At 39.4% G+C, this 21,584-nt stretch overlaps 1 protein-coding gene across 1 annotated transcript; it reads right to left on the bottom strand.

Annotated features, from left to right (window-relative positions):
• Positions 1 to 2,261: 2,261 nt before the first annotated feature.
• Positions 2,262 to 12,074, bottom strand: LOC110002885 (high-affinity choline transporter 1-like). Its single transcript, XM_020658555.2, has 8 exons — positions 11,603 to 12,074; positions 10,517 to 10,630; positions 9,153 to 9,308; positions 8,627 to 8,775; positions 7,236 to 7,379; positions 6,751 to 6,904; positions 6,001 to 6,218; positions 2,262 to 5,199 (listed from the first exon to the last, which is right to left on the bottom strand). Exons 1-8 carry the CDS (start codon positions 11,784 to 11,786, stop codon positions 4,627 to 4,629), a joined length of 1,692 nt encoding a protein of 563 aa, XP_020514211.2. The 5' UTR covers positions 11,787 to 12,074; the 3' UTR covers positions 2,262 to 4,626.
• Positions 12,075 to 21,584: the final 9,510 nt, after the last annotated feature.

Below are 21,584 nucleotides of genomic sequence, written 5' to 3'. Positions count from 1 at the left end.
TTATTTTTGTTTCACTTAGTCACATATGATGTGACACAGGCACATCAAAGGGCATGACCAGAATGGACTCAATGTCATCACTGCACAGAACCATAGACAGTAGCCAAAACCAGTAACAAAATCATATTTCTCTCTGCCTGTTTGTACTTCTTCCTCCGCCGTGTCTACCATCCTCACACAGAAAACCAGTTTGATTCACATTATAAAACGAAAGACTTTTGGTCACAGAGGCACATTCAAGTACATGGACATTATTAAACCATTTAATCAGTGTTAACATTGCATAGAACATAACAAAAAGGTGACAACATTAACTTTTTGATAACACACACTCCCTCTCTACAATTATCTCCCTCTAATCTGTCAGCCACATACAAAGCAATGTTTCACTTTTTGAAGTGCAACAACGGAATGAAGAGCTCTTAATGCCATATCAGATTTGTCTTGAGTAGCCTATTGATAAAAGTTGATTGATTGATGATGTTATTAGTATGTCACACAGAGTAGCTATAATAATACTGAAATGATTGAGAGCTACCTCGCATACACTGGCCAACACATCCAAGCATCGGCGGTGGCGGCGGCTGTGGCTCAGTTGAGTCATCGTCTCTTAACCGGAAAGTCGAAGGTTCAACCCACCAGACAAGCGCAGCAACTTGTCCGATGTGTCCTTGGGCAAGACACTTAACCCTGAGCAATTCGTGGACCGAATAGCTCGAATTGCTGCTCTGTTGGTGGAGTATGAATGGGTATAAATGGGATAAGTTACTTCTGATGGTCTCACTACATAGCAACCTCTGCCATCAGTGTGTGAATGGGTAGGTGTGACATGCGGTGTGAAAGTGTTTTGAGTAGTCAGAAGACTAGAAAAGTGCTATACAAGCTCAAGTCCATTGACAATTTACCAAAGCTGTAAACATTAGACGTTATCTTTACTGTCTTAGACCGATCCCTCAGGTGCTGCCTTCAAATGATCAAGCAGCGAAGTCGAATGAAGTAAAAGAGAAAGTTAACGACGTTGTAAAAATGCTTTTAAATTTGTGTCAACAGAAACATCAGGCATGACACACAGACAAATCAGTGTGGTAACAGGAAACAGCTTTTGCACTTGTCTCTCAAGCACACCTTAACCCATGTATTCTGGCCTTGTTTTATCAAATACATTGAAGAGACAGTTAGGGTGTCATATTTGTTTTTGCAGGGTTCAGCTCTGATCATTTATTCTGTATTTCAGAGAGGATTGTAAAAGTGATAATGGGAGACATGTTCACCACAGTTAAATATGTGTTACACTGGATTCACTTACTTTGGGAGGTAAAAAAAAAAAAAAAAAAAAAGGGGTTAATTTCTCTTAACCAATTTAGGTCATCACTTTTTTCTTTATCCCTTCATTCACTGGTATTTAGTACAATCAAATGGAAGACAGTATAATGAAAAAAATGTATTTAATCATTGTTTTGTTAGTCTGCACAATATTTTGCAGTTCCTTTATCTTTACTGTATATAACTGTAATACAATAGAACAAGTAAAGACACAATATTTGCCTTTGAAAGCAGTGGGATCATCTGTTTGAATAATGCATTGTCTTCTTTATGCAAACAGTCCACTGTAAATAGACTGAGTGATAACATCTAGACGGTTGATAATAATCTTCAACAGCACATCTGAATACAATAGCATAGCCAATAGGTTGAAGAGGGGCAGGGAAGTATTATTTTTAATTTGATTTCTTCTCCCCACCCCTCCCCCTCCCCCTCCAACCGCCTTTAAAAACCAACAAAGAAAAATACCTGCACACCTCAGCAATGCCAGCAGGAGGCAGTGTGGCGCTGTTCTTCTCCCATGCACAGGCTATGGCAGACTCTCTTGTTGCTTCCTCATTCTACTGAGCCAAGCTCAACTGAAATGAAGGACTGTTGCCTGTCTCATTCCTTCTTCTGTTTAAAAAAAATGTGTAAATGTTTACAAATATTGTTTACAATTTTTACAGCCTCCTTAACCAAATTAACTAAATCAAGGCAACAATGGAGACCAGAACATAGCTATAGGACGCCACACAGATGTAAGGTCTTAACCCCGAGCTTTATTTGCCTGTAAGTAGTATAGTAAATAGTTTTCTGTCTCTGGTGAGACCAGAGGATTAGAGAGGCCGTTCAAGATGAGCTCCATGTCTGTCTACATTCATCCTTATGTATGCTCGTTGTTTCAAACACAACATTAATGAATGACAATATAACAAACTCCCAGGCAACAACAAACATTCCAAGGCACTAGCAATGTGCTAGTTTCTCTTTTATTGACACTGTGAGAGTAAGGCTTCATAAGGGATTTTTTAATAGACCAGAACACTGTACACATTCAAGTGTGTAAAGGCAACTGAGGCAAGCTGGAAAAAGAAAGAGGCAGCAAACTTCATAGAACATCGTACGGCCTTACAGACATGTCCACTTACTCAGCCCAAACCGCCCCATAATCACCTGCTGTGTTCACACAGGTTGAAGCCCTTTTAAACAATTTCCCTCTCACATCCCTGAGTAACGCCTGAACATTCTTTTGGAGTGCAGTGCATTTGTGGAGAATATTTTTGTCACCCATCTAGCAGTATAGCTTTAGGGAGAATCACTTAAGCTGTTTTGGAACATAGTTCCTACGTATTGCTCTCTCTTATTTGCGTTTACCGTTGAATGTTCCTCGAGTCAGATTGGAACTGGGAAAATCTGCTTTTTCTTATTCTGCACCGGACTCTTGGAACTACATACAGCATCTTCTTGAGGGAAATTAACTTTTACATTTTGGGCATTTTAGAAACCAGATTTTAAGCCTCCCAACCTCTGTTTGTAACTGTTTCACATAAGTGTGTTGATTTATTGCAGTTTTGTACTCGCTTAATGATCTTAGTACATTTTAGAAATTTGTAGACTGATTTTATTAGTCTTGTATTATCTGTCCCCTGTTTTTCTTTTTGATTTAATGTCTGTTTTCTAATGCTTTCTGTAATGACTCGATGTCATTGTAAATGAGGGTTGCCCCTCAATGATCTTTCGAGTATAAATAAAGGTTGAATGAATTTATGTTGAAAAAAATGTACATCCTAAATTCTGTAAGTGTTGAAGATCAAAACAGTGCAAGCTCCCTAGTGTTAACTTATCAATCAATCAAAATGATTTATAAAGCACATTTAAAAAGAGCACCAGGTTACAAAGGACTGTAAATGGAACTAAGAACAGTATAGTGTAGTTACAGAAAAGGAGAAAAACAACCACACAGATAAACTCGCACATACATGTGTGCCCAAAGACAAATGCACAAAAATGAAATTAACAATAAAGACAATTAAATAAGAGAGGTTAATTAATAATACTAAATGTGATACAAAATACAAGCAACCTCATTTGAACTGAAATTCATTATGTAAAAGTTCATTTGGTTTCGGGACATAAACTGTTCCACAGAACATGATTGAGGCAGGAAGGCCGTTCCACAGCTTGGGGGCCTTTGTTGTAAAAGGTAGTTAGCCTCTAAGCTTCTGATTAGAACAAGTGACAGCCGGAAGGCCCATGTCTGAAGATCTAAGGGCTGAGGAGGTAAGTTATGCAAGAGGGTGCCAAACAAATATTGCAACCTCAAAATCAAGCCTGAAGAGTATTGGAAGCCAGTGAAGAGAAGCTAGAATTAGAATTAGAATTAGGCTGACATGATCATTGGTACATTTTGTACAAGTGTGGACAGGAATCACCGGTTGATCCCAGTGTGTCCTCACAGTGTACTTTTGGGTCCTCACAGAGGGGTTTTCTTTTTGGCCAAATTTGTCGGATAGTTTGATAACGTCCTTTGTGATGTTACTATCGAAAATGAAGCTCTTGCGTAAGTTCAGTCAGGAAGACTATATAATTGCTCTTTTGCATGCTCACTCACTTGTCCGCTGTCATTCTCAAGCTGTCATTGTCTCGTCAGCGGTACTCATCTAACCAATTGCATGGCCCCATTTCAGCCTATCATCATTCTGCTCCCATTTTAAATATGATTCTTTTTCTGCCTTAGTTCCTTAATGCCGATGTTATGTACGCCCCTCCACCTCCCCATCGCCGCCCATGTTCGCAGAATCATCATCCATCAATTCTCACCCATCAGGTCTCAACAGGTCATCGGCTTTACCACCACCAGTACCTGGACTCCATGGGGGGGATTTATTCTGTCCAAGCGCCAAAGTATTTCTATCAACATTTCCATGTTATCCATTGTAAAAAAATATTTTCTTAAATAACTTGTCTCTCCTGATTGAAGTATTGCTCATATGGCCTATACACCGCTATGCAAATTGGGTTTTTTGGTCATTTAAATAAGCAAAAATATGCATACAATATGCATAAAACATCCTTTAGAACTCGTCTATCCTATGAGATGCTGAAACTTGTTTAATACAGATTTATGTTTACAATTTTGGTATCAATCTTCTTTTATGTTCATCATTCTCCATGTGACACAATGGAGTTCATTATCTAGCTCCTCCAACTGTTTGAAAAACAAGTCCATTGTTGTATCAACCTTTTTCTTTCCATCATGAGGTGTATATTGTTAGGAGAGGTACCGGTAGTTACATTTTGTTTGATCATGATCGATTCATTTCAACAAGTTGATTTCAACATTGGATCTAAGACACCCCCATTCTCACTCAGAGGTTGTGAGTTGTGAGTTCCATTGCTGTTGGTACCGTTCATCTGTAATGACTGTGTTTCTAATGGTCTTGGTGACGGGTGCTGGACTTTAACTAAAAACACGTCCCACTTCTCAGGCATGAGTCCTCTGTTGAAGAGCAGAGAAGCCAGATAGGAGACCAACAGAATTGTTGCAAAAGAAACCAGCATACAGATGGTCCTGACAGGGGCATACTGAATGTAAACCCCGTCTTCGAGGATGCATCCTGGGAAATGGATGACAGGTGGTAGCCCTATCAAGGGCTCTCCACACAAAAGTCTTACAAAGAAACCCAGAAAAAATCCCATGGTGGCACCGTAACCGTTGGAGATGTTGAAAAAGAGCACGCAGACCAGCTGTGGGAACATAATAATGTAGGCGATTTCTCCACCCAGGACCCAGAAAGCCATAACACCAGTGTGCAGAAAGGTGAGCGACGTACCAGCAAGGCCAAATAAAACCACAGCAATGCGAATCACCCACCCAATCTCATTCTCTGAAGCCTGCAATGAAAAGAAATAGAGAAAAATGTTATTGTTGGTGCAATGCATTTTCAACAAAACATAGGTGAATATGGTGTTATTGAGAACAGGTAGATTATATTTGCACATAAGGACGTCTGAACACTAGGGGGCACTGAACACACTCTAAACACACCAATGATGTCATCGCTTTGCAACAACAATTGAGAAAATATTCAACCTTTTTTAGGTCGATCTTACAACGTTTTCTAGAGACAAGTGCATTGGTAACCCCATTATTGTGATGGACAGGCTTTCGCCAAAGAGTAACATGGCTTTGATTTTTACCAAATCATTTTCAAGAAAATTCAAAAATTAATCCAAAATTTTAAGGGTGGAGCAGGTGAAAAACCTTTACTTATCCATACAAATCTTGAAAAAACCCGGAACACCTGCATAACAATCATCATCCCCTTACTGCTCTTCGTAAACAGTCAGAGATAGTAAGTTTCTTTTTTAAATATTTTACTTAAAAAGTATTTCTGTGTATTTAATGTCATTTTAATGTGCAAATTGTTTACAGCATAATCCTCCTTTGCAAGATCTGTTCTTTTTGACAGTCTTTTTTATACTTTTGTGACCACATTTTTGAGTTATAACCTACAAATATTAGATGTTTTACAGTTTCCTCATCCATGTTTCCAATATAATGGGCTTTGTTCTGAAATCCATGCTCCTTGTTTCTAGAATTTAAAATGATGTAAAAAAAAAAAAAAAAAAAGAACCTATGCAACATTTCCATCTGCTAAGCCATTCTTTTCTACCCTCTTTCCCCATCTTTACCTTGGTCCTCAAGATCTTCTTGTAGATATTTGAGGAGAAGATGGAGGCTGCAGACAGCAGGGCAGAGTCGGTTGATGACATCACGGCGGCAGCCACGGCTCCGATGCCGACGACGGCGATGTAGGGGGGTGTTAGGTGTTGCAGGGAGAGGGGTAGAATCAGACCCGTCTGACCTCGCTCAAACGGAGATGGAGAACCATACGAGGTCAGGTTCCAGTCTGGGAAATGGAAGAAGTACAGGATTAATCAGTCAATCTGATAGGTTTATTAATGGCAAAAATACTATCTGAACACTGTCACTATGCTGGAGAAGCTAAAACAAGCTTAATGTAACCTTTCAGACAGTATTTCTAATATGACGGCTTTGGGTTTCAGAACAAATAATCACCAATTTTTTATTAGTTATTTTTCTTTGAATTACTTTTTTGATAGTGGGCCAAGTCATGAAACCATAAAGCATAAAGAGAAAAAATAATCCCTGCTTTTCCTTTCTGCTAGTTTAATCTTAAAGGAGATCACCAAATGTAAAATGTACAGTGAAGAATCACTTTATTCACTGTAAAACCAAACATTGCAATTGAACAAGCATCGTAGTACCCTGAAACTTTAAAGCAAAGCAGTGCCCAGTCTTTTTTTTTTTTAGAAATATTCTACAGTACTACCACAATATAACGTTCCTTCACTGGAATCGCCCAACAGTTTCTCATTTAAATGAGAACACTAGATTGGGTTTTATGTACGTATGTGCACCTGTCGATGCAGCCACTGCACCAATGAGCACAGGAGGAATTCCAAACGTGGGGATGAGGAATGCAGCAGCGTAACATCGCAGCTTGGCTGTTCTTGAGGAAGAGGCTGATAACGTCCTTTGGTGGAAATCCTGGAAACCAAGGTCTCCTACACTCTGAAGAAAGAGTCAAATCCCCAAATTAGCTCCAATCATAAGCCAGCACATTTAACAACCCTCTGAAATCACATAGCAATGTGTGAATCAACATGCATTTCTGTAAGCCTTAACTTTAACTCCATTCATCTTTATAAAAACATTAGATTGGATTAGAAAATATGTCACAATGCATTGCCCAAACAATTATGGACAATAATCTAAATATAAGAATCTATTTCTGTGATCTTGCTGTATCCACTTATTATGCGAGCTTTTCTTCTGCTGCATGTTGAGGGGCTTCATGCGTCTCCATTAATGTGAACGTATCAGCGGCTTTCCACAATCTCACCAGGAGTAAAAAGATATCGATCCACCTCCAGGCTCTGTCTGCAGTCACAGTGCCAACCCAAGGAGCCTGAAAGGTGTGGTTTAAAGATGTGGTGCTGATGTCAACAGAGGTGGGGCTCATTAGGAGGAAAGGTACACACAGCCACTGAGGAGAGGGAGATACAACATAAACACACACTAAAGCCTGGCACACAGCGACGATTTTGAAAATGTGAGAGACCCCACACATGACGACGACTCCTGACAGATTATCAGTTCAGTTCTGAAAGTGTGTGGTGTGCGACGACATGACCAACTCAGCACACCACACACTGCTGTTGTTTTCCAGCACACATTGTAAAAAACACTCGTGTTGTTGCAACAAAACAACAAGTTGGTCCTGAATTTATGACGTCCATCTAACTTTATGTTTCGCGTTTGCTGTTGTCACCATGGTAATGTTTGTTGTGCTTTCTGCTTCAGTCAGCTTGCATCCCTATTGGCTATTGACCCGTTCCACATGGCAATTCACAGAGTCCGTGCCCGGCCGTCCTCATTGTTTTCCCCACACAACAGGATTTCTTCCGTCTTCTGAGCAGATCGGGGAGGTTAAAATCACTCTTAACACAACTCACACTACAGGAGAATCTGGAAAGCTGATCTTTAGATCCATCAGATAGTCGGGCCATTAGCTCGGGCATTAAATAACAGCCAAGGTGTTCTGTAGTTTTGCAGTTAATGCAGGAATGCAGACACAAGGAAGGAAAAACACAAGGCAGTAAAACAACTTTAAGATGACTCTTACGGCTGTATGTTTCCCTGTGCTGTTTGTCCCTTCTCCCTTTCTGTTGTCTCCAGCCCAGGTGAAACTACTAATTGAACAACGAGGCACACCTGGCCTCAGTGCTTAAAAGCCCAGTGCTGGCTGCAGGAAGAAAAGGCATTTTGGATTTGGGACTGCTGTGCCGCTCAGTCAGGGAGTGGCTGTTGTGTTTTGTTTCTATGTGTCCTGACAGGTAACTAGGAGAGGAGGTTATTACAGGTAGAAAGGGAGTAGCTGGAGGGAGGGACAGAAATGCAGAATGTAACAGTTACCACAACACCTGCAATCAGTATTTCAGTGATTGGCAGGAAACATGGCATCATACCTATTGATAGTATCGGAAAAATGCTAATAACACTTGGCTAGCATTATGATATGATTGAAAATTGGTTAGGTGTCAGCATCTTAACTATTAGTTTGGTTGTTTAGGGGATTTGGATTACAAAGTTATTATAGCATATGTGGTGACAACGTTGTGGCGTTAACTTAAAGCCAACTTGATGTGAGGTGTCCTGGGTGAAATAAGAGTAGCGATTTGACTAACTTTAAAATGTCTATGGGATGAAATCAGAAGTGGTTGAGCAAATTACCGAGGTGATGAATATCAGAGAGAGCTGTATGATGTCTGTGTAGGCCACAGAGTAGAGACCCCCCAGCAGGGTGTAGGTGATGGCCACAGCAGCAGAAATCCAGATGCACACAGCGTAGGACAAATCAAGGATCACACTCATGGTTACACCTGAAAAACACACATGCTGTTGCCATGTACAGATTCATTTCAAAATACACACACCAACAAATAGAGACATGGAACATAACTGTGTGTATCACTAACAAAGAACTGCTGCAATGCCAACTGCTTTAACCCCAAAAAATGTGTGAAATGGTTCAAAATTCTACAAATTGTGATTCCATATAGAAAAAAAAAAGATGTGATATTTGTGTTGAATCACCTCAACTGATGTGAATTATCGAAAATTCTAGTAACAGATATACCAGTGATTCAATACACAAACACAACTTTCACCTCAGCAGCAGTTTGACTGAATTTGCATGCAGTTAAACACACAAAAAAAACACATGTTCATACACATCATGATGCAGTCAATGTATTACCCAAGCTTATCAGCGTTGATGTCACCCAAATGATTTCTGACAACAGCGGTGCCACGGACAGAAGTCCAGTCAGTCCGTGTCCATACTTGATCTGGAAAGGGTCCATCATGGTCACGTACTTTCTGTCTCTCATTGGCTCAGCAAAGAAAAGACCACCTTGAAAAGAAACAACAATAGAATAATAAACAACAGCAGAAACTTGAACTGAATTGCCTCTTTCATGTTGTATTTAATGTCTGTTAAGCTTTTACAAATCCCTGCGTCCTGCTGTAAATAGGAAAACTAAATGGTTAAATCACACCAAAAAAAAAATGATTTGCTTATCAAGCCAAAGGCTACAACTTGAATGAACAATGAATCTGGTAGAATATCATCAGAAGCTGGGGTGCTTAAAGAAAGTGAGAAGTTGAATTAAGCATTCTGATAAATCAAACCTGTTAACAGGGATCTAATGTGATTCAAGTCAAGTGTATTAAAGCAGATTTCAGCAACAAGGCAATTCAAAGTGCTTCACACAAGATATCAAATGCATCAAGACAAAGAGAAAAATAAATATTCAAAAAGAACATTTTAAAAATCACTAAAACTAGGTTTGCAACGTATCTCAATGAAAATATGAGACAAGCCCGAACTTATTTATATCATTTTCTATCAAACAGAAACTGGCTGGTAAAGCGTTCATATTTGAAACGCTTCTTCATCCTTTCTACATTCTCTCACCCCGTCTGCATCATGATGGTAACAGCTGGTGGGTACGTGTGTCAACAATCAGTGGCTTCATGTTAGTAGCCTCATGTTACAAGTCTGTTCTGCTGTAGTCTGTTGATATAAACTTGAAAGCAAACTCTGATACAGAGAGCTCTGTTTGTTCCAAAATGAAAACATAGTCCCTAAACTAGCACACATGTATCTGCTAAATGAACATTGTGTGTGTGTGTGTGTGTGTGTGTGTACGCATACGCCCTATGATGTTCAACTCCAAAAACTTCAGGTGCACCAAAATGCACCTGTAAAGTACAAATTTACAGAATTTCTGCAAATATGGCATATTCAGCATCATGAGTTATCCTATTAAAATGTGACGCCTGTCTACATTACTCATAGGCTATTTATCTTGGTTTTAACAAAATACTGTACTTTTTCAAATTTTTGCCTACTTTTCTATTTTTTGTTCCTTTGTTCTGCAACAGGAAACCAGATGTTTTTTTTCTTCTCAGTGGACTAAACTGCAGTGTATACATATCCCAAAGTGTACCTTAAGTAACATTTTAAGTGTGTGTTTTAAGTGTCATTGAGCAATGAACACAGGCAAAATTATACCTCTAAGTAAACTTGAAAAGCTCAACTAGAAAAGTGTATCTTACCAAGAATAAAGGCCAACGTTGCTGCCAGTGGCATCACAGCCCAAATCAGTCCCAACTTTGGATCATACACTGTCTCAGCTGTGCCGATGATGAAAGTCCCGCCAACCCAGGTAGCTGCAAGATGATAAATACAAAACATATGTTAAACTTGTTTTGCAATTTTCAAACTTCTTAATAATTTTATTCCTGAATTTTCAATTTTGTTATCCTTGAAGTTAAGCAAGTGTTTCAGCCCAAGACATGATCATTGTGACATGTCAACTAGACACAAAGCTATCTGCAGCTACAGACTGTTACTTCAGTCGTAACAGTTTTGGAAAACATTTGATGCATTCGCATGGCCAACTTGTGAACTAAATACCTTGGAATGAGGAAAAAAAAAACATGTAAAATAGGGATGCAGCAATTCTCAAAATAATATTGAACTTTTCATTACGTCATCCATGGTTCAATATGCGCTTATGAATTGCGTTTTTTTCTGTTATGCATAAGACTAGCTTCCATGCATTTTATTTCTTTCTTAGTTCGTCGAGGATCCGCTTATATGGGGCGCCAATTGTAAAGTTGCGCACACTACAAAAAACTACAACATTTCTCCACATTTATCACTTTTTATTCACATTTAGAGAAATATTTGTGAACTTTGTCAAATTTACTTTTGTGAATAAAAAGATAATTTCATTGGCAAATATAAATGTTAAATATTATATCTCAATGTTGAATGTTTTATCTAAATGTTAAATGTTATATATAAATGTTAAAAATACATGTCCTGATTCTAAATATTGAGCTACGTTTATTTACACGTTATTAGTGTGCGCAACTTTACAATCGGCGCCCCATACGCTTAAGGCTGGCTCTAGGAGAAGTCACATACACACAACAGCCAAAAAAGGCTTTTCTTTACTACAATTAACATTAACAGCCTGGTACAAAAAAACAAAGAAGGTCTGATTAGCTCATGTCTGCCATCAATGGGATTCCAATACCCCCTGCAGATGGGTGACGTCACTCAGTCCATTCGGCTAAATCCTATCGGTCCATGCCTCAATGCTCAGGGACAAGGGACAAGGAACCCTAACTCACCAGTTGTGGTAAAGATGCCGACTACCAAGCTTATCTTTCTGTCTCCCAGCAACGCCATGTCTGCATGGTTGGCCTGTGTCCTGTTCCTGTCCCGTTTGGATTTCATGGAAGCCCATATACCAATTCCAAGCACCAGAAGGTAGAATATGATGGTGGCTACAAGTCCTGGAACATTAAGAGCCATGATGGTGTCTGTCCTGGCGCAGTGCAGAGTGTGAAGAGCAGCGTGTCTTCCTCACAGCCTCACAGCAGTGTGTCTTCCTCACACCCTTAAACTGGCTTGCTGACTGTGCGGATGTTGAGGGAGGGGTTTGGCTGCCTGAGCTGATTTGCATTACTACTCCACAAATAAATAGACTATTTTTATTGCCCACTCCCAAAAATAAAAATAAATTAAACACACTCAAAAAATGAAATAAGAAATATTTTGGGTATTGGGAGACATTCCTCAGAAAATGTTATGCTTTCTCAGGAGATATTTTATAGGAGTAACCTATAAAGATTTACATAAAATAATCTGTTGTTACTATGGAGGGGTTTTGGGTTATATTTCCGGATGAGTCTGTTATTAAAGAAATGAATGATCTTGTTGTAGTTTTAGTTGATTTGCAAGTAATTTACCCTTTGCATTTCAAAACTCTAAATGTTCGTGCCGGTGTTTCAGGAAAGTATGTTCCATTTTCTTGTTAAGTAGCCTATATCTTTTAGTTCATCTTTGGTTCGACCTCTTCACCTCCTTCTGTAGGTTATCTTCCTTTGCAATTTCTTATTTTTTTGTATGAACGGTATGATATTATTTTTTCCTCTCATGACAGTATTTCCAGTTTCCCGTTGTGTGCACGCTGTTATTCCTGGAGTGTTGTTGGATTCGATGAAGGATGCTCATTCCTGTTTTAAGCTTTGAGAAGTGAATTGTTGAAGCGCCATGTGGGGGGAAGGGCAAGTGGATAATATGCGAGTCAGGGAAACCACATAGCACTGTGAATAAGGAATTAAAAAGGGGGATGAGTCTGAGGCCATGGATGTTTGCCAGAGTCAGAATGTATTTTCCTATAGTTTCAGTGATGATGATATAGCCTAACTACCTTCTGGGTCTGTTTAGGCCCCTACTTAAGAATTCAGCTATTAAATATGAGAGGGAATGGATAGGGAAGTGTGTCATGGGGTTGGATAAATACATTTAGATAAAAGGGTAAAAGAAATAATAAGTACTACTAATAATCGAAAAAAGGATAGGTAAGCTAAACTAGAAAGAATGGTGAAGATATGTATATCTTACAAACACAAACACACACTCTCTCACACACACACACACACACACACAAATACACACTCCACTCTCTGCCCTTTGTTTCCCTTATTGTTTACCTGCACTGATGTTTCCAGCAGTGTTTAATTGTTCCCACTTGCCTTACTATTAAGTCTCTACGGTATGGTGTGGATAGATGGTATGCCATGCCTTAATTTTGAAATCAACAATATGTAATATGACGGATATGCTTAAAGGCTTAATATGTGATTTTTCACACTTAAATATAATAGAAACCAAGTATATCCTCTGAAAATAACTCTGTGAGTCATGACTGTCTACAATGAGTGTAACACCCGAGTCCCGCTGTCTGTGATGTTTTCCAAGTTTTCCGAGTCCTATCTTCAGTGTGCTTACATCGTCGGGACGGCCGGCTGACTCCTCCCTTCGCGTATAAAAGTTTTTTAATTGTGGGACTAGAGAAGAGAAGAATAACATGCTGTACTCACTGCTTACTTGAATGTCACGTAAGCGTTTCTAGGTCACGGTCATTTTGTGTAAATTTACATGCAGTGTGAAGATACGAGCATAACAAAGATCGCTAGCATTAGCATGCTAACACAACAATGCAGCGTAAGTTGTTTTGGTTTCATGCTGGTGCTCAAGGGCGACATCTGCTGGATCAAAAAAAAAAATTGCATATAAAGCCTTTAAGGGCAGGGTGTTTTTTTTAAAGACTGATCAGTTAATAACATTGCCAGATGTCTGCCAGTACAGAGGTATAGTTCTACACATCCACTAACTATGGTCACTTTGGGCCCCCTGAAAACAATGCAAAACCAGAACCTTTGTAAAGGATATTCCACAACTAAAAGGTTATATTGCTGGGGCTAGTTTCACTTCTCATTCACAGTCTATGGTCAAAACCAAAATGAAATTCTTCAGTGATTTTTTTCTCAGTGAAATGTGGGACATGTGGTAAAAAAGTAAAAGTAAAGTACAACATCAGAGGCAGAGACAGAGAACTGGAAAAAAAAAAATCTGAATTTTCCACTTTATTGTCAGCCATTGCATCCGGAGGTCAAACGATGTGACAAAAAATAATGCACTGTGAACGTAGCACAGCCAAAAATAAAAGTATCACAAAATAAAGATTTTTCTGTTTCCATAAATGAGTGTAAAGCTGCTCATTATTGGGAAAGGAGATCTCTAAAATAACGGTATAGCTGTGTTCCAGATTTCAGTCCAGATGTAGACAATTGAACGCTGCAAGCAAATGTATGTCTTTCCAGGATCTAGTTGTGGAGTGAAAGACACATTTCAGTCCTTTGTGCAACTTCTGTCATGTGATGATGAATGTTTCTTTATCAATCTAGAGACGATAAAGGATGCACACACCACAGGATGGTACATGGGGCAGCGGGGTACAGGCAGGTTCTCGTAACTTGAATATCAGAGGTCTTTTTCTGAAAAACATCATTGTAAGGATAAGGACACAAAAGAAAAAAAAAACATTCATTCTGTATCTGTATCAAGGGCGTTCAGCAGCTTGAAGTTGTCTCTTAAAAGGAGAATCACTGAGGAAATTATTTGGTTTAAAGACAGATAACAGGTTTTTTAATCTCAGTCAGCCAACCACACGCTAAAATCCATTCCCATTTTCAGAGAGCCGATGATGCATCAAGATGTAATCTTGTGATAGTGATGTCATCTGAAATGTTTTTAGTCCTTTTCCATCTTTTAAGCTCTTTCAAGATCAAGAACATTGTCCAGTCTTTTCTCAAAATAACTCATATGTTTCTTGCTTTGATTCAGCCATTGCTTTCTTCCTCCATTATTGCCTTGTCCTTCAGTCTTGTCCTGTCCTCTTCATCACTCCTGCCTGTCTCTGGTCCAGGACTTGGTGGCAGCAGCTCCACGTCCTTGGAGCTGGTTGTGCTGGCGGCTCTTGCGATCCTGGTGAGCGTCTGTTCATAGGGTGGGGGCAGGTAGACCATGAGGAACACTCCGTCCGTCATGTCCTGATCAGAGCTGGAGCTGGGCAGCTGGTGCTCCCGTCTGCTGCGTCTGATGGAGGACAGCAGCTCGCAGTTCCTCTCCGGGTCCTGCAGGTCCTCCAGGGCGATCACGTTGGCCAATCCTAGTTTGCCGTTGAGGCTGAAGCCACGCCTGCGGCGCCACATCAGGAAGCCAAGGGCACTGAGGAAGAGGAGGAGGACAGAGACGATTGCTAGAGAGATGTAGGTGATGGCTCCTGCATTGATAATGGCCTCGCCTGAGCTCTGTCCCTGTGAGTCAGACAAAGAAGATTAGAATATATTTTTCTGATAAAGATTAATATGAAATAATGTCACCCCAATATGCGTATTCTTCCTTTTTTCTTGCATAATAAAATTACAATTTGCCTTTCACATAGGAAGTGAAAACTTGTTTAATTAAGTTGATGTCAAAAGCAAAATTGGAAAAAGATAAAATACTCAGAAATAAAATAAATAAATAAATAAATAAAATACCCCCCATGCAGTTTGTGTAAAATATCATATGACTAGATATACATTTGGACCCAATACACACAAATACAATAAAACAAGTTGCGTGAAAGTTAGGTTTTATATTAGAGGAGTGTAAGAGAGATCAGTGACAAACACAGAGAAATTTACATGTTTAGTGTTGAAGTGAACACTGGGGTCTTTTTCATTTTATTCAGATAACATCTGGCCAGTAGAGGGTACTGTCACTCACAAACATCTGTTTGGCCACTTTACAGGACATGTATTAATCTGTTGCGGTTTGAAGCACACAACTAGGAAACAGACTGTGTTCATCTTAATCTTCAAAACGTATTATTTATTTAAACATGCTCAAGCTCTAAAAGCAAGGTATGTTCAAAATGTAATGAAAACCACCAAAATGTATATAAACCACCAAATATAAACCACCACATTTGTGCAGGGCAACTAAAAAACGTGACAGGATGAAACCTGTTTTTTGTTTGCATTTGCAACACTTTGTTCTGAACCGGATCTCTTCTCATGTAAAATCCAATGCAGAGATAATTTCATGTTATAGTATCAGTGTGATGTGTGTGTGTTTATGTTAAAGAGTCACTTTAGTAAAACTTATCAAGACGAGTAAGAACACACTGTTGAAAAATTCCTTCATGAATCCTATTTCACATTTCAGATACAGATTAAAGAATTACAAATATTTTGGACATTTGAGGTAAAAGCATTACCTCACATGCAGCGTTCAATCAGATAAAGACTTGGACTGGCATTTGACAGAACCTCAGTTATATCATCACATTGGGAACAGCTGTTCAAAACGCATGTTCAAATCCATATTCTGACCCAGCAGACTTTTCTCCTCAATGAAGAATGCTCTTCAATCTATATAAAGCAAAATTAATACTTAAAGTTGTGCTATTTAAGGTCATATTGTAAATCTTAATGCTGCTTTTGAAACCTTTCTTTTTAACATTTTCTAGGCTAAATAATAAAAAAATGGATTGACACTAAAAAATTAACAATAGTCCCAGCTCACCGATGCCTGTCTGTCAGTGGAGGGCAGAGCTGAGGGTCCAGGCGACCAGTCCAGAGAATCCCGGCCGGCTGGTCCAAACTTCATCCAGCTGCTGTCCAGCAGAGACCTCATGGTGGATGGGTTAGGGGGGGCTGAAGCCCATGCAGCCAGAGCCAGGAGCTGCAGGGTCTGAGAGCTCTCAGAGGACAAAAGAGTGGATGGAAAGACGAGGACAAGTCCACTGCGAGCCCAGAGGGACACTGACGGCAAAGCTGAAATGATCAGCCTGAAATAATAAGTGTGAAGGGGAGGAGGGAGGAAGAAATGAGGGCAGCAGACAGGGTGTTTGTCCAGCTGAGAGGAGGCACGTCACTGGTCATGGCAGGATTTACAGCTGCTGGGAAAGGTCAACAGCAGCATAACAAAAGCTCACCGAGTGTGTGAGAGGGATGGGGATGGAGGGAAGCAACACACAAGTAACACACACAACAAGTAAAATGTTGGTTTTAGGTTTCAGCACGTTGATCTTAAAAACATCATGAAGTGTTCTAGTTATTACAAGAGATGTTGAAAACCTCTACTGTGGAGAGGTGTGAAAATAGCAACAGCTACAAAAAAAAGCATTCTTTCATCAGTTTTGATTAATATGAGAATGTATTCATCAGCTACTCTATCGGCACAGAATGTCTAAGTACATAGTACAGCTTTGGTGTAGGAACTACAGCCTGCTTCTTCAAGCAGGGACGATGCTGACTGTTACCTACTGTACATTTACTATTGATAAGAACCTCGTACATTCCCACATCAAAAAAGACAAACTATCCCTTTATGCTAGGTACTTTAAGGACTTTAAACTTAATTGGTTCCCAACCAATCTCAAATCCCATCAGCTATCGTTCCAAAAGGATAAAAACCTGTTTGAGCAATGGAACCTGTTGAAACACGATAGTGGACAAAATCATATTTTCTTAATCTACAGCTTGCATCTATACTGTTTATGGAGATAGGTGGTCACATGATAAAGAAATAAATGCTTATGATACTTCAGCATTACAGAATTCTGTAATACTTCAGCATTACAGAATAACATCCAATCATACTCATGACAACATCCAATCATACTCATGATTGGATGTTATTCTTATTGCAAGTTAAACCAAGGTTAAAAGGTTATGAAATATAAGCAACTGCTTTTTCAGGATATAAATAACTGAAAGATAAAACAGACATCCAGATTAGTATCTCTGACTCTTGTTCTTCCGTGCTTTGAATACAGAAGTGCTCTGAGGTCATTCTCTCACTTTGACCCCCCTTTTCAGGTGAACCATGATCAGTAAACCCAAAGTAAGCATGGCATTCAAACAGATTGTTATCTTTGAGTCGAGGATGTCACACAGTAAGACATGATGACAGATGACATATACATGAGATAAGCAGTTTTTTTTTATTGTACAACACACAGAGCAGACAAGCCTCCTGGATGAATGCTTTGAAACATTCAGCAGATACACAACTGTATGACTGAGGGAGCCGCAGCAGCTTAGAAACACTGAGAGGAGCGATTACAGTTGCTTTTTTTTTTTTAAAATATCAAAAGCAGAGGAAAAATACTTTTAGAAATCACAGTCACAACATAAGCTGGTTTGCTCATGTCAGTCTGGCAGCAGAGCGTTCAAGGTCAGTGAAGGACGCAAACAGTCAATTCAACAACATGAATATATGAGGAAGAAAGCCTGCAACCTTAACAGCAACTGTTTGTACATTCATCTGCAGGGATGCAGAACGATGCCTCAGAAATGTTGATGTAGTTCCATTCAAAGATTGGAACTACCACAACACAGCACAACCTGCTGCTCTATAATAAACAGACACCACACCTCACAGAATCCTTTATTATCCTTGTCTTGTCTTCGGTTTGTTACACCTGCTTAACTGGAAACAGTATAAACAATAAAGGTCGTAGAAGCTCTACAGGTTTAAGTTGATTATAGCATGTCACTGCTATATAAGTGGGGCATGGCTGAGAGACAAAAAAAAAAAAAAAAAAAGGATGAGCAAGTAAAAGCCCCAGAGGCCCAGATTACTCACTTTTAACCTTGACTGGGAGCCCATTCACGAAACACACTGAATCCTACATTTCTTAAAATCACAGCTGGCTCATTACTGTATAGACATATTATGATATGGGAAAAGATGTATGAGGGACTTGTTTCCTTGTAAATAATTGTTAGGTGGGGGTTATTTCTGTATGAGATGGACAATGATGAAATGGTGAAACAGACTGTGGATCATCTTAGATTTATTCAGCCATGGTCAGACAACACAGAAACACAACACACATGGCTGACAAAGTGCAGACCATCGCTGACCCATGCTGACCAAGATCTCACAATCATTGACAATCATTGGCAAAGTGGCCATCATGGGCAAAATGGCCAAGTGGCCAAGTGGCAAAGTCTTCATCACACAGTGTGGCTTATATTCTGCTAGAAGGTACAGCCCACAAATTCCTTTCCATTTGGGTACATCCCTATAAAACAATAAAGATGACATGAAACTGATTTGTAGACGTAACAGATGTAGACTCTCTGTCTAGCAAACAGTTGTTGACAACATATAGTTGGCTCCTATCCATTTATAGATCTGCTACTATTTAGGTGCTTCACCCAAATAAGGTTACAGCTTCACAGACCCAGAAGTAGAATTACTGTGAGATGGTTGACACAATTTAAAGATATGTCCACAAAAGTATCAAGATGAATGAATCCATGAAAATACGTACTAACAATAATGATAGATGTTGTCAAAGCTATGTTGTCAAAAACATGGTCTCAGGTGAATCAAATTACCAGTCTGCTGTTAGTTGTACATGGATCCACAAATGCCCAAACAGTGCCTCCTGCTATCTTATCACTTGGAGCACACTTGCGTTGCACTGGGGTTTTTCCAGGATGTGTATTAAGCCTTTGTGTTTTGGTACGGCTTTGCATAGTGAGGAGCTACACCGTGGTCTAATTGGAAAATTAAATGCAAAAATTCTACCTTCATAAAATCTTAAATTGGACCAGCTCTACTGATACATGACAACATTCTGTCAGACTTAATATAAACATCTTTTAACACGATTAACTTAAATTTATTTGGAAATTCTAGTTGTTCAAATTGCAGTATAGCAATGTTTTCTGTTTGTTCGGTACGAGTTTCAGAAACCTCTTTGTGCCAAAGCACTGTTAAAATCTGACTTTGTGTCTTCAGAAATGTATCTAAAAAAATACATACTATAATTGCAGAGGGTCGATATTGAAAAAAAAAAAAAAGAGAGATCGCTTTTTTGTCTGTTTGTCTTTGCCTTTAATTTCTCAGCTTCAATATGTTCTTATGACGCCGTCTGTAATGTGACGGTCCACTTTCTAAACTGTGTCAGATGTCTGGGTCATGTATAGTCTTCCTGCATCAGCGTCTGCTCTGCTTTCAACCCTACGCCCTATGACACGTCATTTCCTCCCTGCAATCTAGACCATGCTGAATTGATTTACACCGACGTCACAGGTCACAACCAGACATTTCACTCATTCACCTACTTATTTCTACAAGAAGTAGTTAAATCATTTTAAACCTTCATATACCCTTTTTTTTATAACTCAGGTTTATTTTTTCAAAACATAGTTTGACATGTGAGGAAAGCAGAGGTAATAGGTCACAATCTGTTCAATCTGTTTAGATGTATAGTTCCAATAATCCCTCAAAGCACAACTAAACGCTAAAGTGAACAGGATTTTACTGTAAATTATTGGTAGAAATTTGATTGGATTCCCCAGCCTAGGGATAAAAAAAAAAAGAAGAAGCTGTTTTGAATCGAGAAACGTTTAAAATTCCGCCAAGACTTAAAGACAATAAAAACAGTCTGTGGACGGCATGCATGACAATGGATGGATTTGGAGCAATTCTTCAGTATTTAGCTTTAGCCAAGTGCATCAAATCTGCTTGGACTGCAGATGAAGTTTGTTTGCATGTAAAATGAATCAATCTTGTCCTAATCTATTTTGTGAAATGTGAATAATAAAACTCAGAGGTGCAGTTGAGAGATTTGCCTCATGTATAATAAGAAATCACACAGACTATACCGGTGAGACTGAAAGCAGGATAATCATCTGACTGAACGCAAAGCCAGGCAAAGCAGGAAACAGCACAAACTGTTGCTGCAGAACTGTTGCATGACACTGACCCCCCGCCCCCCCCCCACCCCCCTTCCAAATGGAAACGCTGTCATGGATTTAACACCAACTAAATCCTTCCCTTCACGGCAGCTGATCACACTGATGGCTGACAACATCTGTCCATCAAATATCAGGGAATAATGACAAATGGTAACGGGTCAGGGACACAGGGCGGGGCTGAGGGACGGAGGAGACAGGACAGGACGGAGAGGCGAGACATGCTGTTAGTCCATTACAGGAATGACTACAAGACAAATACCCAAGTAGTAATAGGGACAAGGCTTTGTAACCCCAAATGTTCTAACTATCCAATGTCTGTTTTTGGCTTTGGGTCAAGTGGGGTAATGACAAAAAAGTAGAATTCTAAAAAAGGTTTTGTTGTTACGCTTACATCAAACCAACAGCTCAACACTAGTTCCACTTTGGCTTCATGAAAAAAAAAAAAGTATAACACTACAACATTTCAATTTACGGCAGTTGTATTGTTAGGGTTTGTGTTGTGGCATTTTTTTAACCTCTTGATTGAATATATTATAAATAAACCGATTGGTCAGTATTTAAAGGCTCTGAAGAACAGACCATTGTTAAGGACCAGCCTAAATCACAGACTCTGGAGGACTAACTGTAACCATATGAATCTGAGCAATAAGTCAAGGAAATCTACAACAGTTCATCTTCTGTTTGAGGAAAACAAAGGGGGAGGACAACAGAAAGTACAAAGGTTACTAGACTAGTGGATGGGGAAGAACATGTCAAAAAGATTGTTTTTAGTTCTGAGGCCCAAGACCTCAATCAGGTGCTGAGGACGGGGTTGCCTTTGAAACTGAATAATAGTTGCACTTTTTTAAAAGGTTGTTATGAGTCTTTTAGTTTTTGAGATCACTGCGCATCATAGTCGTAACCACAAGAATAATTAAAGGAGAAGTGCGAGTACACGTGAGCCAACGACTGTGGGAATGAGAGTTGCCAAAACGAGATTTTACAAAGGATCCGG

The sequence above is a fragment of the Labrus bergylta genome, chromosome 10, assembly GCF_963930695.1.
Source record: "Labrus bergylta chromosome 10, fLabBer1.1, whole genome shotgun sequence".
NCBI lineage: Eukaryota > Metazoa > Chordata > Actinopteri > Labriformes > Labridae > Labrus > Labrus bergylta.
The sequence above is the reverse complement of the archived record's forward strand: the minus strand, read 5'-3'. Positions and strand labels throughout refer to the sequence as shown.

What these genes read in the sequence shown, in the direction of transcription:
- LOC110002885 (XM_020658555.2), bottom strand. Translation starts at nt 11,786, where the DNA reads ATGGCTCTTAATGTTCCAGGACTTGTAGCCACCATCATATTCTACCTT. An exon ending in AACGTTGGCCTTTATTCTTG is followed by an intron (nt 9,309 to 10,516) that starts GTAAGATACACT and finishes TTTCTTTTCAAG; the next exon opens with GTGGTCTTTTCTTTGCTGAG. An exon ending in TCGATATCTTTTTACTCCTG is followed by an intron (nt 6,905 to 7,235) that starts GTGAGATTGTGG and finishes CTCTTTCTTCAG; the next exon opens with AGTGTAGGAGACCTTGGTTT.